Source organism: Pelodiscus sinensis, chromosome 1, assembly GCF_049634645.1.
Source record: "Pelodiscus sinensis isolate JC-2024 chromosome 1, ASM4963464v1, whole genome shotgun sequence".
Lineage (NCBI taxonomy): Eukaryota > Metazoa > Chordata > Testudines > Trionychidae > Pelodiscus > Pelodiscus sinensis.
Genome location: NC_134711.1, coordinates 322,516,690 through 322,532,815, shown reverse-complemented (window position 1 = coordinate 322,532,815; position 16,126 = coordinate 322,516,690). Strand labels below are relative to the sequence as shown.

Genomic DNA, 16,126 nt, shown 5'->3' with positions numbered 1-16,126 from the left:
TTTTTTGCTTTTCTTATTATATTTTTACACTTGATTTTACAGTGTTTATGTTCCTTTCTATTTATCTCACTAGGATTGGACTTCCACTTCTTAAAAGTTACCTTTTTGTCCCTCACTGCTTCTTTTACATGGTGGCTAAGCCACGGTGACTCTTTTTTTAGGTCTCTTACTATGTTTTTTAATTTGAGGTATACATTTAAGTTGGGCCTCTATTATGGTGTCTTTAAAAAGTCATTGTGCCTTTTAATTTCTGTTTAACTAACCTCATTTTTGTGTAATTCCCTTTTTTGAAATTAAATGCCAGAGTGATGGACTGCTGAGGTGTTCTTCCCACCACGGGAATGTTAAAAGTTATTATATTATGGTCACTATTCCCAAGCAGTCCTGTAACGGTTATCAAAATGCATCAGGGCAGCAGAAGGATGTGATTAAATGAGATATACCCTGTTAGTGGCCTGTAATATACAGAGGATCACACTAAACCAGGGCTACTCAACTCTGGAAGCCCAGGGGGCCACAATGATACTTGCAGCACATGATGAGGATCACAACTTAAGTGTGGTTGCATATACATGCAAATATAGGCAAATAGCTTCTTTCACACTGACAGGCATACATACAAAAATTAAGGCAAGACTACACAAAACACAGGCCCCATTTAAGTCAGTTCTGCTGATATTAATAAATTGCAATATTTACCCCCATTTCCACCCATATGACAGCACTTTTAATGAGCAATGACAGTCCAGGAATTTAACTACTAAAACACATATCAGCAGAAGACCATTCTATTGACTAGCATGTGGCTGGGGGTCCTGCACTAGACGATCTTATGGCCCCTTCTAGCCTTAATCTCTTAGGGATTTAAAGAGGTAACCAATTAGCTGGCACCTGGCCCAGCCAGAGCAGCTCCCTGCTTGCGGTACTGTGCAGCGGGCCGTGCCCGGCCTGAACAGCCCTCCCACCCGTGGCACATCACAGGCAGGGCATGCTCCAACCCAGCCAGGCCCACCGCACTGCAGGTAGGGGGCAGCTCCAGTGGCCCCATGCACCTGGTACAACACAGTGGGCCAGTTAACCATATAGTTTAACCAATTAACCTTGTAAACAGGATTTTACATCCCTAATCTCTATGACTATAAATTACCAGTCAGTTAAAAATACATTACATTTAAACCACTGGAAAGCATTGATTCTACTTCAATTAAAGGAGGTGATGCAATGGTGGGGAAAGCAAAGTTCAGCCATTCAATGAGTCACACACCTGACATACTGGCTTGTGGCCAAATGTAGCCCACTACATTTTACTTAACTTCATCCCACCCCCTCTCCTGCTTCAACCACTGGATTCCCACTCCAGACCTGCTTACATAGCAGATACCTTATGCTACATGAAACCACTGATTCCCCATCCCACCCTACCCTCAACTTCACCCATTTTCCACAGGCATCCTAACCTACCTCTCCTACACAGCCCACACTCCATCCAATCCCTACTCCTCACCTCTCAGTCCATCTTGCCCTAGCCCCAGCTCCACCTCAGCCCCTACGCCACTCTGCCTTACCCCTTGTCCTGACCCCTACCTTGCCTTCCTCTATCCCAGTGTTGCCCAATTTGATTTGGCCACGGAACCCTTTTAAACTCGAAAGAATTTTGCGGAACCCCTAATAACAGTCTTATAATATGGAGCTGAAAAAGTAGACCACAAATAAGAAAGGATAATAATAAAAAACAAATGCTAAACAAGATGAGATCAACATTTAGTTTAATGGCACATATTTAAAACCAAAAATCACATTTAATGTGTACAAAAAAAATTGTAATCATAAAATGTTATTGTACTGGACTTTTCTCACAGAACCCTTATTTTTACTTCCCACGGAACACCATTTGGGAACCACTGCTCTACCCCTCCTCGGACCCTTACCCCACCCTGCCTTACCCCTCTATCTGCCCCCGTCCTGACTTCCCCTACCACTCCTCTGACCCCTACCTTGCCTTTCTGAGACCCCCTAACCTATCCTGCCTTCCCCTACTACACCTGACCCCCCTTTCCAGCCTTGCCCCCTACCCCGTCCCTGACTCCCCACTCCCCTCCCCGCCTCTAGCCCCTGACCCCTCACCCCCGCCTTTAGCCCCCCCACACTCCTGACCCCCCACATTCTCCCCCCCGCCTCTAGCCCCCGCCCCTGACCCCCCCCCACTCCCCTCCCCGTCTCTAGCCCCCGCCTCTGATCCCCCACCCCCGCCTCTAGCCCCCCCACACCCCTGACCCCCCACATTCTCCCCCCGTCTCTAGCCCCCACCCCTGACCCCCCCACTCCCCTCCCCGTCTCTAGCCCCCCGCCTCTAACCCCCCCACACCCCTGACCCCCCCACATTCTCCCCCCGTCTCTAGCCCCCACCCCTGACCCCCCCACTGCCCTCCCCGTCTCTAGCCCCCGCCTCTGACCCCCCCACACCCCTGACCCCCCATATTCTCCCCCCGTCTCTAGCCCCCGCCCCCCACTCCCCTCCCCGCCCTTGACTCCCGCCGCGCGTCCTCCCCCAGCGGCGCGGGGCGATGCGGGCCCGGCGGGCGGTGCGGCTGCTGCGGCTGGGCCGGCTGCCCTACGCCGAGTCGCTGGCGGCGCAGGAGCGCTGCGCGGGGCGGCAGCGGGCGGCGGGGCCGGGCGCGGCGGGCTGGCTGCTGCTCTCCGAGCCGGCGGGGCCCGTGTACACGCGCGGGCTGCGGGGCGGCCCCGACCCGGCGGGCGAGGCGCGGCGGCTGCGGGCGCTGGGCGCCGAGTACTGGCGGGCGGCGCGCGGCGGGCTGCTCACCTTCCACGGCCCGGGCCAGCTGCTGGCCTACCCCGTGCTGGACCTGCGGCGCCTCGGCCTCTCGCTGCGCGCCTACGTCGGGGCGCTGGAGGCCGCGGCGCTGGGCCTCTGCCGCCGCCTGGGCCTGCCCGCCGCGCGCGCCCTGCCGCCGCCCTACACCGGCGTGTGGCTGGGGGGCCGCAAGCTCTGCGCCCTGGGTGAGCGCCGCGGGGCTGGGGGGGCCCTGGGCTGGGGGCAGGGAGATGGGGGCATTGGGGGGGCCCTGGGCTGGAGGCAGGGAGATGGGGGCATTGGGGGGTCCCTGGGCTGGAGGCAGGGAGATGGGGGCATTGGGGGGTCCCTGGGCTGGAGGCAGGGAGATGGGGGCATTGGGGGGGTCCCTGGGCTGGAGGCAGGGAGATGGGGGCATTGGGGGGGTCCCTGGGCTGGAGGCAGGGAGATGGGGGCATTGGGCGGTCCCTGGGCTGGAGGCAGGGAGATGGGGGTATTGGGGGGGTCCCTGGGCTGGAGGCAGGGAGATGGGGGCATTGGGGGGGTCCCTGGGCTGGAGGCAGGGAGATGGGGGATTGGGGGGGTCCCTGGGCTGGAGGCAGGGAGATGGGGGCGTTGGGGGGGGGGTCCCTGGGCTGGAGGCAGGGAGATGGGGGCGTTGGGGGGGGGGTCCCTGGGCTGGAGGCAGGGAGATGGGGGCATTGGGGGGGTCCCTGGGCAGGAGGCAGGGAGATGGGGGCATTGGGGGGGTCCCTGGGCTGGAGGCAGGGAGATGGGGGCATTGGGGGGGTCCCTGGGCTGGAGGCAGGGAGATGGGGGCATTGGGGGGGGGGTCCCTGGGCTGGAGGCAGGGAGATGGGGCATTGGGGGGGGGGGTCCCTGGGCTGGAGGCAGGGAGATGGGGGCATTGGGGGGGGGGGTCCCTGGGCTGGAGGCAGGGAGATGGGGCATGGGGGGGTCCCTGGGCTGGAGGCAGGGAGATGGGGGCATTCGGGGGTGGGGTCCCTGGGCTGGGGGCAGGGAGATGGGGGCATTCGGGGGGGGGTCCCTGGGCTGGGGGCAGGGAGATGGGGGCATTGGGGGGGGGTCCCTGGGCTGGAGGCAGGGAGATGGGGGCATTGGGGGGGGGGTCCCTGGGCTGGAGGCAGAGAGATGGGGGCATTGGGGGGGGTCCCTGGGCTGGAGGCAGGGAGATGGGGGCATTGGAGGGGGGGTCCCCTGGGCTGGAGGCAGGGAGATGGGGGCATTCGGGGGGGGGGTCCCTGGGCTGGAGGCAGGGAGATGGGGGCATTGGGGGGGTCCCTGGGCTGGAGGCAGGGAGATGGGGGTATTGGCGGGGGTCCCTGGGCTGGAGGCAGGGAGACGGGGGCATTGGGGGTGTCCCTGGGCTGGAGGCAGGGAGATGGGGCATGGGGGGGGTCCCTGGGCAGGAGGCAGGGAGATGGGGCATGGGGGGGGTCCCTGGGCTGGGGGCAGGGAGATGGGGGCATTGGGGGGGGTCACCTGGGCTGGAGGCAGGGAGATGGGGCGTTGGGGGGTCCCTGGGCTGGAGGCAGGGAGATGGGGGCATTGGGGGGGTCCCTGGGCAGGAGGCAGGGAGATGGGGCATGGGGGGGTCCCTGGGCTGGGGGCAGGGAGATGGGGGCATTGGGGGGGGTCCCTGGGCTGGAGGCAGGGAGATGGGGCATGGGGGGGGTCCCTGGGCTGGGGGCAGGGAGATGGGGGCATTGGGGGGTCCCTGGGCTGGAGGCAGGGAGATGGGGCATGGGGGGTCCCTGGGCTGGAGGCAGGGAGATGGGGGTATGGGGGGTCCCTGGGCTGGAGGCAGGGAGATGGGGGCATGGGGGGTCCCTGGGCTGGAGGCAGGGAGATGGGGGCATTGGGGGGGTCCCTGGGCTGGAGGCAGGGAGATGGAGGCATTGGGGGGTCCCTGGGCAGGAGACAGGGAGATGGGGGCATGGGGGGGTCCCTGGGCTGGAGGCAGGGAGATGGGGGCATTGGGGGAGGGGGTCCCCTGGGCTGGAGGCAGGGAGATGGGGGCATTGGGGGGGGATCCCTGGGCTGGAGGCAGGGAGATGGGGGCATTCGGGGGGGGGGGGTCCCTGGGCTGGAGGCAGGGAGATGGGGGCATTCGGGGGGGGGGGTCCCTGGGCTGGAGGCAGGGAGATGGGGGCATTCGGGGGGGGTCCCTGGGCTGGGGGCAGGGAGATGGGGGCATTCGGGGGGGGGTCCCTGGGCTGGAGGCAGGGAGATGGGGGCATTGGGGGGGGGGTCCCTGGGCTGGAGGCAGGGAGATGGGGGCATTGGGGGAGGGGGTCCCTGGGCTGGAGGCAGGGAGATGGGGCATGGGGGGGGTCCCTAGGCTGGAGGCAGGGAGATGGGGGTATTGGGGGGGGTCCCTTGCCAGGAGGCAGGGAGATGGGGGCATTGGGGGGGTCCCTGGGCTGGAGGCAGGGAGATGGGGGCATTGGGGGGGTCCCTGGGCAGGAGGCAGTGAGATGGGAACATTGGGGGGGGTCCCTGGGCAGGAGGCAGGGAGATGGGGGCATTGGGGGGTCCCTGGCCAGGAGGCAGGGAGATGGGGGTATTGGGGGGGTCCCTGGGCTGGAGGCAGGGAGATGGGGGTATTGGGGGGGTCCCTGGGCTGGAGGCAGGGAGATGGGGGCATTGGGGGGGGTCCTGGGCTGGAGGCAGGGAGATGCGGGTATTGGGGGGGCCCCTGGGCTGGAGGCAGGGAGATGGGGGTATTGGGGGGTCCCTGGGCTGGAGGCAGGGAGATGGGGGCGTTGGGGGGTCACTGGGCTGGAGGCAGGGAGATGGGGGTATTGGGGGGTCCCTGGGCTGGAGGCAGGGAGATGGGGGCGTTGGGGGGTCCCTGGGCAGGAGACAGGGAGATGGGGGCATGGGGGGGTCCCTGGGCTGGAGGCAGGGAGATGGGGCATGGGGGGGGTCCCTGGGCTGGAGGCAGGGAGATGGGGGCATTGGGGGGGTCCCTGGGCTGGAGGCAGGGAGATGGGGGCATTGGGGGGGTCCCTGGGCTGGGGGCAGGGAGATGGGGGCATTGGGGGGTCCCTGGGCTGGAGGCAGGGAGATGGGGGTATTGGGGGGTCCCTGGGCTGGGGGCAGGGAGATGGGGGCATGGGGGGGTCCCTGGGCTGGAGGCAGGGAGATGGGGCATGGGGGGTCCCTGGGCTGGAGGCAGGGAGATGGGGGTATTGGGGGGGTCCCTGGGCTGGAGGCAGGGAGATGGGGGCATTGGCGGGGGTCCCTGGGCTGGAGGCAGGGAGATGGGGGCATTGGTGGGGGTCCCTGGGCTGGAGGCAGGGAGATGGGGGCATTGGGGGGGTCCCTGGGCTGGAGGCAGGGAGATGGGGGTATTGGGGGGGGTCCCTGGGCAGGAGGCAGGGAGATGGGGGCATTGGGAGGGTCCCTGGGCTGGAGGCAGGGAGATGGGGGCATTGGGGGGTCCCTGGGCTGGAGGCAGGGAGATGGGGGTATTGGGGGGGGTCCCTGGGCTGGAGGCAGGGAGATGGGAGTATTGGGGGGGGGTCCCTGGGCTGGAGGCAGGGAGATGGGGGCATTGGGGGAGGGGGTCCCTGGGCTGGAGGCAGGGAGATGGGGGTATTGGCGGGGGTCCCTGGGCTGGAGGCAGGGAGATGGGGGTATTGGCGGGGGTCCCTGGGGTGGAGGCAGGGAGATGGGGGCATTGGGGGGTCCCTGGGCTGGAGGCAGGGAGATGGGGGTGTTGGGGGGGGGTCCCTGGGCAGGAGGCAGGGAGATGGGGGTATTGGGGGGGGGGTCCCTGGGCAGGAGGCAGGGAGATGGGGGCGTTGGGGGGTCCCTGGGCTGGAGGCAGGGAGTTGGGGGTATTGGGGGGGGTCCCTGGGCAGGAGGCAGGGAGATGGGGGCATTGGGGGGTCCCTGGGCTGGAGGCAGGGAGATGGGGGCATTGGGGCGAGCCTTTGGGGGTCCCTGGGCAGGAGGCAGGGAGATGGGGGCATTAAGGGGGGGTCACCAGTTCTGGACGCCAGTTCTGACTTACATACAGATTCAACATAAGAAACCCAGGCGTCCCCAAGTCAGCTGCTGCTGAAACTGATCAGCGGCTGATTCCAGGAAGCCTGGGGCAGAGCAACTCTGCCTCAGGCTTCCTATAGTCAGCCGCTGGTCAGTTTCAGCAGCGGCTGACTTGGGGACGCCTGGGGCAGAGCAGCTGGGGTGCTGCCGGGTTGGTCCGGAGCGGCGCTGCGGGACCAACCGGCAGCGCCCCAGCTGCTCTGCCCCAGGGTCCGGCAACAAAAGCCTGGTCTGCTGGGGGGGGGTACACTAGCTGCGCCCCCCCCCCAGCAGTGGCAGCGGGGTGCCACGCCTCTGAGGCTTTGCTCTGGCAAAGCCTCAGAGGCGCGGGACCGCGCCGCGGCTGGGGCTTCGCTCCCGGTGCCCCTGGTCTGCTGGAGACGGTCCCCAGCAGACCAGGGGCACCGGGAGCAGCTTTTCTCGCCCTGGAGGTCAAGGTGGCAGATCGCTGCCTGTGAGCTCCAGGGCGAGAAAGCCCCGTTCGTAAGTGCGGATCCGACATAAGTCGGATCCGCGTAAGTCGGGGACTGCCTGTATGTGACTATGGACATGCACATCATGCTGTCCTTTGTTCTAATTTGCTGCCAGAGCCAATCCTGCTCCTAGACAGAATTCGCCTGGCTAACAAGCAGATAGTTACAAGTATTTCAGTTCCTCGTGACGGACTACACACCGTGTATGCATGTCTCTGCAGTAACAATGAACGCGGTGCCCTGGGTTGGCTAGCTTGTTATCTACTATATTTACAATAGAACCTGGGAGCTCCAGTCATAAATGTACAGTAGAGGTAGACCATCTCTGCCCCATAGACCTTGCAATCTGGGGGCTTGTCTACACTGCCACTTTACTGTGCTGTAATTTTTTCACCCAGGGGTGTGAAAACCCATATACCTACCCCTGAGCACAGCTAGTTACAGCGCAATAAAGCGCCAGTGCAAATATTCTCCCAGTGCTGGGAGCTACCCTCGTGGAGGTGGTTTACATAGAGTGCTGGGAGAGCTCTCTCCTAGCACTGATGCTGTGACCAGACTGCCATGTTAAAACTTGGAAGTATATTCTAAGTGTAATGAGATAACAGATGCAGAGCAACAGACAGTGGGGGGTGCAAATAAACATTTAACTCTAGGGATGTGAAAGTACAACCATGTACACAGTTAACCTTCTCGGTAGTACGCAGGCTCCCTTCTGGCTTTGGAATGTGATATTTAAGATTCTTTGAAGGGGTGGTGCGTGACATATAGCAGTAGCACTAAATGAGGCTACATGTATGCTTTGCTTTTCAGGTGTCCATTGTGGAAGGCATATCACCTCTCATGGTCTGGCGCTGAACTGCTGCACAGACCTAACATGGTTTGATCACATTGTTCCTTGTGGACTCGAAGGGAAGGGTGTCACCTCCCTGAGTGAAGAACTCCAGAGACATGTTACAGTGGATGAAATCACTGAGCCTTTTCTGGATGCTTTTGAAGAAGTGTTTCATTGCACACTAATTTCCCATGAGGAATCTATTGGATAAAGGGCTCCCAGTGCCTCACTTACCTGTGAAATGTGAATATTCTTTGGTGCTGTGTTAATAGAAACCCGGCTTGCAAGTTCCATCTTCCTTTCAGCAATGAAGTGCATGTAACAAACAGTACTCACCGGGTTTGAAGTGTATTCCTTGGTTTAGTCAATGTATGTTAAAAAATGAGCTGCTGTGCCTTTAAATACACATTGCATTCTGACACTGAGCTTGGCCACTTTATTTGATCTTTTTGTCTTAATGATCAAATGACATGCAAAACAGAGCAAAACACCCAAAAGGGATTTAATTTTCTGTAATACCAAATCCCCTTTACATCACTCTGGTGGTGTTGCAATGCTTTACAGTAGGTTCAAGTATAATTTACACTTACAGGTCAGAGCTCCCTGGTTCGGCACCCTCAAGACCTGACTGGTCCCAAACTGGGGAATATGCCAGACCAGAGGAGGTCTCCGCCACCAAATCCTTCCAGCCCTGGCGAGCCAGCCTGCTGCTAGCCCTAGCCAGGCTTCCTGCCAACTGAGCTCAGCCCCTGTACTAGGCTGTTGCGGCCCCAGCTCCACTGCCACCCTGCCGCCTCACCACACACCCAGGCTATGTCTGCACTGGTGGGTTCTTGTGCAAGAACCCGCAGAGCGTCCACACTGCCTGCCCACTCTTGCGCAAGAAGATTTACATACGGCATCGGAAGACGGGGCTTCTTGAGCAAGAGCTACGCTCTTTTCTAACGTGTAAGCCCTCTTGTGCAAGAAAGACCTATGGGTAAAATGGCCATCAGATCTTTCTTGTGCAAGAGAGTGTCCACACTGCCATGGACGCTCTTGTGCAAAAGCACATGGCAGTGTGGACATGTTCTTGCGCAAGAGTTCTTGCGCAAGAACCCACCAGTGTAGACATAGCCCCACTGGGTTGGTCTGCCAGGCTGCCCTGCCCAAACTCCACTGGCACCAGTGCCACCAGGCTCCCAGCTGCTGGCCCTTCTGTCCCGGGGCTCTCTCATGCAGGCTCTCTGGTCTTGTTGCTAGACCAGAGAGTCACGGTTTACGGAGGTGCAACCTGTACTAAAAGTCCCTGAGATGCTGCCACAGCAGTATAAGGGAGATAAAGCCCAGAAATTTCATTGATGAACTAGATGCTGTATCTGAGCTGTGCTTCCCTGGGGAAGTAAGTTTGAAATTAAAACAGGAAGAGCAATGTGAGTATGCTGGTATGTTCCTTGCTTTTAACTGGTTTATAAGAGGGAAATGAATGAATCAAGGATATGAAGCCTTTTACCTTCGGCTGCTAGTTTGAATCCACCTACCTCTGTTGGTTTAAATTGTGCTATCTAATATCTGAATGATGGTTTCAGTCCATGAGAACTTTGCAGAGCCACTCCCATGACTGGCCACTGTCAGCAGCTGCACCAGCGAGGCTAAGGACTGAAGGCTGTGGAAACTGAATTCACTGCCTGCACCTACAGAGTGGTCCTTTCACAGCAGGGCTGAAGCCTGCGCTGCCTGTGTTCTGTCTGTTCTTCTGGGGTGGTCTACACAGCAGGGCTTAACTCAAAATAAGCTACAGAAATTGAGCTACGTCAATTGCGCAGCTTATTTTGAAATTGGGAGCATCTGCACAGCACTTATTTTGAAATAGAGCACTCTTCCTCCGACTTCCCTTACTCCTCGTACAATGAGGGTTACAGGAGTCGGAGTAAGAAGTCCTCTCACTTGACAGTATTTCAGCATTACAGGCAGTCCCTGGGTTACATGGATCCGACTTACATCGGATCCCTACTTACAAACGGGGTGAGGCAACCCCGCACTAGCTGCTTCACCCCAGCAGACCAGGGACACACGAAGCTAGCGCGCCTCCTCCCCCCAGCAGACCAGGGAGATGCAGAGCGGCTTTTCTCAGCAGACACCTCAGCTTGAGAATAAAGGACTGAGGGAAGTGAGGTGTGGGAGAATAAAACAGCTCTGGAGAAATGTTTGTCTAGAGTTTCCCCTACAATTTGTACCAGTTCCGACTTACATACAAATTCAACTTGAGAACAAACCTACAGTCCCTATCTTGTACGTAACCCGGGGACTGCCTGTATTTCGAAATAACTGCCTGCTGTGTAGACATGGACTAAGATATTTCGAAATAACACTAGTTATTTCTAAATAATGTGGTGTAGATGTACCCTTGGACAGGAGGGGATTGTAGCCACCTAGTCTATCAAGCACCCTTCACCAGCACTCAATGAACTAACGATATTCAAAAGAAATACACACAGCCTCTTATTTTAAAGTCTTTTTTTTTTAAATCTTGAAACTAACTTTCCTCCTTGCAGAAAGTAGATATTAATCATACTTTAGTACGTCTAGAAAATCATTGACATTTTGGGCTGGAAGGAACCATGAGAGGTCATCTAGCCCAGCGCCCTGTGCTGATGCAAAGCCAAGTAAACCTAGGCCATGCCAGAGAGGTGTGTTCAGCCTGTTCTGAAAACCTCCAGTGATGGGGATGCCACAGCCTCGCTTAAGATGCCTATTGCAGAGCTTAGCTACCGTTACAATTAAGACAGTTTTCCTAATAGCAAACCTAAGTCTCCTTAGCTGCAGATTGAGCCTATTCATTCTTGTCCTACTTTTAGGGGACATGGAAAATAATTCATCACTGTCCTCTTTATAACAGCCCTTAACATGTTTGAAGACAATTCTCAGGTTCCCCCGAGTCTTCTTTTCTCAAGACTTAGGAAGTGGAGTCCCCACGTGGGCCCCTTGGTCTGGGATACCTTCTGGTCCACGAATCAGCCAGAGACGCTTCTGGTGCAGTCACCCGTGCTTTTAGTGTTAGTTCCCACCACCTTCTATGTACAAAGCTTAGTCAATTCAGCCAGCTCCTCCTTGCCCCCTCCGGGCTTCCGTCATCTGCCTTATATAGCCCTCACTCAGTGAAGCCCACAACTGCTTTTAATAGCCCCCCAGCCTCTTTAGCCAGGCTACAGTGGCAGAGCTCTGACTTAGCCAGCAGTCTGTCACACCGTAGATCAGATTATCTAAATCTTTTATCATTTTTGTTGCTCTTCTCTGGACTCCAGTTTGTCCACATCTTTCCCAAGGTGTAGTGTCCAGAACAGGAGACAGTACTTCAACTGAGGCCTTATCAGTGGTGAGTAGAGCAGAAGAATTACTTTCTCTTGTCTTGCCTACAACGCTCATGCTATTACATCCCAGAATATTGTTTGCTTTTGTGCAACATTATTACCTTGCTAACTTACGTTTAGTTTGTGATCCGCTATAACCGCCAGATCCTTTTCTGCAGTACTCCTGCTTAGGCATTTGTTTCCCACTAAGTATTGTACAATTGATTATTCCTTCCTAAGTGTCGGAGTTTCCATTTGTCCTTTCTGAATTTCATTCCGTTTATTTCAGACCATTTTACCAGTTTGTCAAGATCATTTTGAATTCTAATCCTGTCCTCTACAGCACTGTCAACCCCTCCCATCTTGGTGTCAGTGGCATACCTTATGAGAATATTCCATATGCCATTATACAAATAATTTATGAAGTTATTGAGTAGAACTGAATCCTGCACAGATTCCTTTGGACCCCACTTTATATGCCCTTCTAGCTTGACTGTGAACCACTGATAGAAGGGAGTTACTCACCTTGTGCCTTAACGACTGTTCTTTGAAGTGTGTGTCCCCGTGGGTGCTCCATGTATGGTGATGGACATCCCCGGAGCCGCAAATCGGAGCTTTTTCTAAGCAGTTACTAGTCGGCCGCGCATGCATAGCAGCCATCTCGCGCTGCTGGCAGTTTGACAGTTGAGTGCGGCCCGATCCCCTCCCCTCAGTTCCTTGTCTACCGCAGAGCAGACGTAGTTGGAGTAGCAAGGGGGAAGGGAGGGTTGTGGAGCACCCATGAGGGCACACACCTTGAAAAACAGTCATTACTGCACAAGGTGAGTAACTCCCTTTTCTTCTTTGATTGATGTCCCCATGGGTGCTCCACGTATGGTGACTATCAAGCAGTGTCCCGTGCAGTTTATGGGACTCTGAATTACTGCTTAATAGCAATGAACAGAACCACTATAGCCACCGCTGTATCGTGGAGAGGCTGGCGGAAGTCTTCTAGGTGAAGGAGATAGACCATTCGAACGACACCTCTGTAGTCTCCAATAGTCCCAGGGTGCTCACTGTGGTGGGTAATGTCGCAATGGGTAATGACAGCCATTGTGAGTGGTAAGGATGGTCCCTGTAATGGTAGTAGCTTTGGGACACTATGGGGGACGAATGTTGTGAAGAAAATGTACTCCTTTGGTCCATATGGCCATGGAGATGGCCTGCAGACTGGACAGTGAGGTGATGGGGGGATAGGTGACTGCTGTCCAGGTGGGGGGAGGAGGGCTTGAGTTCCTTCCCCTCAGAAGTGTGAGTCTTGCTTGCAGCGAGCTCCTGCATGTCAACTTGATCTGTTTGCTGAACACATGGAGCAGCCGTGTTGGCGGGAGGCAGTTGGGCGGACCGTGCAGCCTGTGGCAGAGGGCTAATTTCGCAGAGCCGCTTGAAAGGCAGCTCCATGTCCTGGTTCAGTGCCACATGGTGGGAACCATGAGCTGGCATCTGGGTTTGCTGGTGCGGCTTCTGTGAAGCGGAGGGGAGCACACGCAGGCTCAAAGTGCTGCCTCAGCACCGCAGCAGCCGTGCCTGGAGAGGCTCTCTGTGCCGAAGCGCTTGCCCAGGGGAAGGCTGGGGGTGGCAGCGACCTCGTCGGTGACAGCCCACCCACCCTTTGCCTCTGAGGGGTCGGGGAAGCCGATCTCCGAGTGGGGGGATCTACCCTTTTACTGTCAGGATCTGCATTAGGCTGTAAAGCTTTTTCAAAGAGCAGCATACGGAGCCTGAGCTCCCAGTCTTTGCTGGCTCTCGCAGTCGTCCCACAACAGCGGTCACATTTCTGGGGGACATGCGTCTCCCCACAGAGCAAATGCAGCTGCTGTGCCCACCAGAAGCAGGCATCGGGTCAGCGCAGGACGTGTCTTGAAGCCCTGGCTGGGAGGTTCTTGTTTGGCTGAAGGATCCCCCAGCGTGTGGGCTCGAGATAAGAGTGTCTCTGCAGCCTCCACCCCCTCCGGGCAGTAATCTTCTTCTTTTCCTTTGTCTTCTGTTGAGTGGTTTGTTGTTTTTCAAGCAGCTGAATGAGAGTGGAGCTGGGGCCACCGATGCAGTCCATGGGACAGGGAGAACAGCTCGTTGGTCTTTGTTCAAGTAGTTGCAAGAGGCTGATAAGAATGTTCTTATCTATTCACTGTCTTTTTTTCTCCTTTTTTTCCTCCTCCCCCCCTTCCCTTATTAATTCTTAGATCTGGATCAGGACTCCAGTCATCTGAAGAAGTGGGTTATGCCCATGAAAGCTCATGATACCATCTGTATGTTTTGTTAGTCTTTAAGGTGCTCCTAGACTATTGGTTGTTTTTTAAGTTTTTCTAGTTATTCATTAATTGCCATATTCAACTATTGCCTTTAGTGAATTCCTTTTTGGCACTTACTGTACCTGGGTCCTCATCTTATAATAACCTCTGCCCAGATGGACCCCTGCTTAGAGCTCCCTTGACTCTGCTGGGTCTCCATAAAGTCACAGGGCTCTGCCCATGTAGTGCACCCTCGCAGGACTGAGGCCTTAGATCTGCCTCCCCCCACCCTTCTCCCAAGAAGACTGGACAACCAAAAAAGTGCCAAGATTATCAAGATCCTGGCACCAAAAAAGAGAGGAAGGGTTGGCTAACAGACATTGTCCAGGACTGTGACTCAGGAAAAGTGGGTTTGGCTCAGCTACAGACTTTCTTTGTGCTTACTTGGGAGAGATTTTCAAAGGCAAAGAGGACAGGCACCAAATGCCCATTGAAAGTCCTTGGGAGTTGGGTCTGTAACTTTGATTTAGGCTTTTGAAAATATCCTATTTTAGCCTCTTCATTCCCAATTCCCCATCTATGCAATAAGAATAAGACCTATCCCAGGGGTGTGGTGGGGGTAAAGTCTACTGATGGTGGTGAGGTGCTCAAGCAGTGGGCCTTGCAACTGCGTGGATACAATTTGTATGCACATCCAATCTGCAAACATGGTATGCAGGTATCTGCAGGTTTGCGTAGCTGGGTGGCATACCATAAATGCCTAGATAGATACTGGGTGCAATGCAAATGAAACCTGATTAATGGGGGGGGGGGGGGAGTGACTGTTATTCAGACTGTTTAACTCAATCTGACCCAGAGCTGGAAGGAAAGATCTTGATTCAACACCCACCAAAGTCAGCCCGTGGCTGGAAGAGCTGATATCCTAGTTCTCAAAGTCCTTCAAGGACATAGGCAAGACACGATTTGATATTACTAAAGTAACAAGAAAAAAGCAGGTCCTCCCCCCCAAAAAATGCATTAAAAATGCATAGCCCCCTCCCACCTCTTTTGCAGTCATCTTAATATCAGCATGTATATTTTTAGCATGAATCTAGCATGTACCTGTTAAGGCTGCTATAATTTTCTTTGGGCCTGTCTAAAGAAGAGTTTTAAGAATTACCCAGTCACCCTCATATCAAACATAAACTATTTGTCTTCACTTTCAAGTAGGGATGTAAGACTGTAGCCATGTAATTGGTAACCTATAAGTGTGGTTATAAGCAGCTCCCAGTCTGGCTCCCAGGGAACCGGCTGCCACCCTGCACTGTATCAGAGGAAGCAGTGCGGGGCAGCAGCCAGCTCCCCGGGAGCAGGGTGGCAGCCAGGAGCTGGTACTCACTGGGAGCTGGCTTAAAAGCCGGTTGCCGAGGACTTGCCTGCTGCCTCTGATACAGTGGCAGCACTATGGGGCAGCAGATAAGAGTCAGTATGCGTGGGCAGCCAGCTGCCCGGGAGTGGTTGGCAGGTTTGATACAGGGAGTGGGCTGCCACCCTGCGTGTAACTGCTGAAATTACAGGAGATCAGCCACGAACAGTCTGGCTGTGCAGCGGGGCTGAGAAAGACTCCCGTCTGCCATGGCTCTGCACCACTCCTGGAAACACCTGGCATATCCCTGCCATCCTTAGGGGAAGGCAGAACAAGAGGTCTCCACACACTGCCCTTGCCTGCAGGCACCACCCCTGCAGCTCCCATTGGCTGGGAACAGAGAACCATGGCCAATGGGAGGTGTGAGGGTGGTGCCTGCAGATGGGGAAGGGGATAATGCATGGAGCTACCTTCCCTTCCCTACCAGGAGCTGTTGCTGAACAGGCTGGCCGCTTTCGGGGGTGGTGCAGGGCCAGAGCGCGGGTGAGCCTTAGAAAGGGTGGGAAGGAGGCGGGGCAAGTGTATTAGGTTTTGAGGTAGATCCTGGATTGCACTTAAATTCAAAAAGTGATTTAGTGCTTAAAAAAGGTAGGAGACCACTGCCCTAGACCCAGCGATTTTCACACTTTTTTTCTCATGACCCAGCTGAAGAAAATTGTTGATGCTCGCAACCCAGGATAATTTGATTCGAGTGTGGGTTCCAGAGTGGGGCTGAGGATGAGAGCTTTGGGCTGTAGGAGGGGGCTTTGGCTTTGGGGGTCAGGCCTGGAGCAGGAGGGGCTTGCTTTGAGTGGCTCCCACTCAGCAGTGCAGCTTCCTGCCTCTCCTGGCACCCCAGACCAGGCTGCACCCCCGAAGCAGCCAGCAGCCGGTTTCCAGCCAGTGGGAGCACGGAGCTAGTGCTCAGGGCAGGGACAGTGTACAGAGC

General features: G+C 56.3%; 1 protein-coding gene across 1 annotated transcript; it reads left to right on the top strand.

Moving 5' to 3' along the window:
* The first annotated feature begins 2,539 nt into the window (after positions 1-2,539).
* LIPT2 (lipoyl(octanoyl) transferase 2) lies at positions 2,540-8,619 on the top strand. Its single transcript, XM_075919598.1, has 2 exons — positions 2,540-3,018; positions 8,173-8,619. The coding sequence occupies exons 1-2, from the start codon at positions 2,565-2,567 to the stop codon at positions 8,403-8,405; spliced, it is 687 nt and encodes a 228-aa protein (XP_075775713.1). The 5' UTR covers positions 2,540-2,564; the 3' UTR covers positions 8,406-8,619.
* The last annotated feature ends 7,507 nt before the right edge of the window (positions 8,620-16,126 follow it).

Bases quoted from the DNA above. Each gene is read 5' to 3' on its own strand.
- LIPT2 (XM_075919598.1), top strand. From the start codon at position 2,565: ATGCGGGCCCGGCGGGCGGTGCGGCTGCTGCGGCTGGGCCGGCTGCCC. The intron at 3,019-8,172 runs GTGAGCGCCGCG...TTTGCTTTTCAG, and splicing joins CCGCAAGCTCTGCGCCCTGG to GTGTCCATTGTGGAAGGCAT.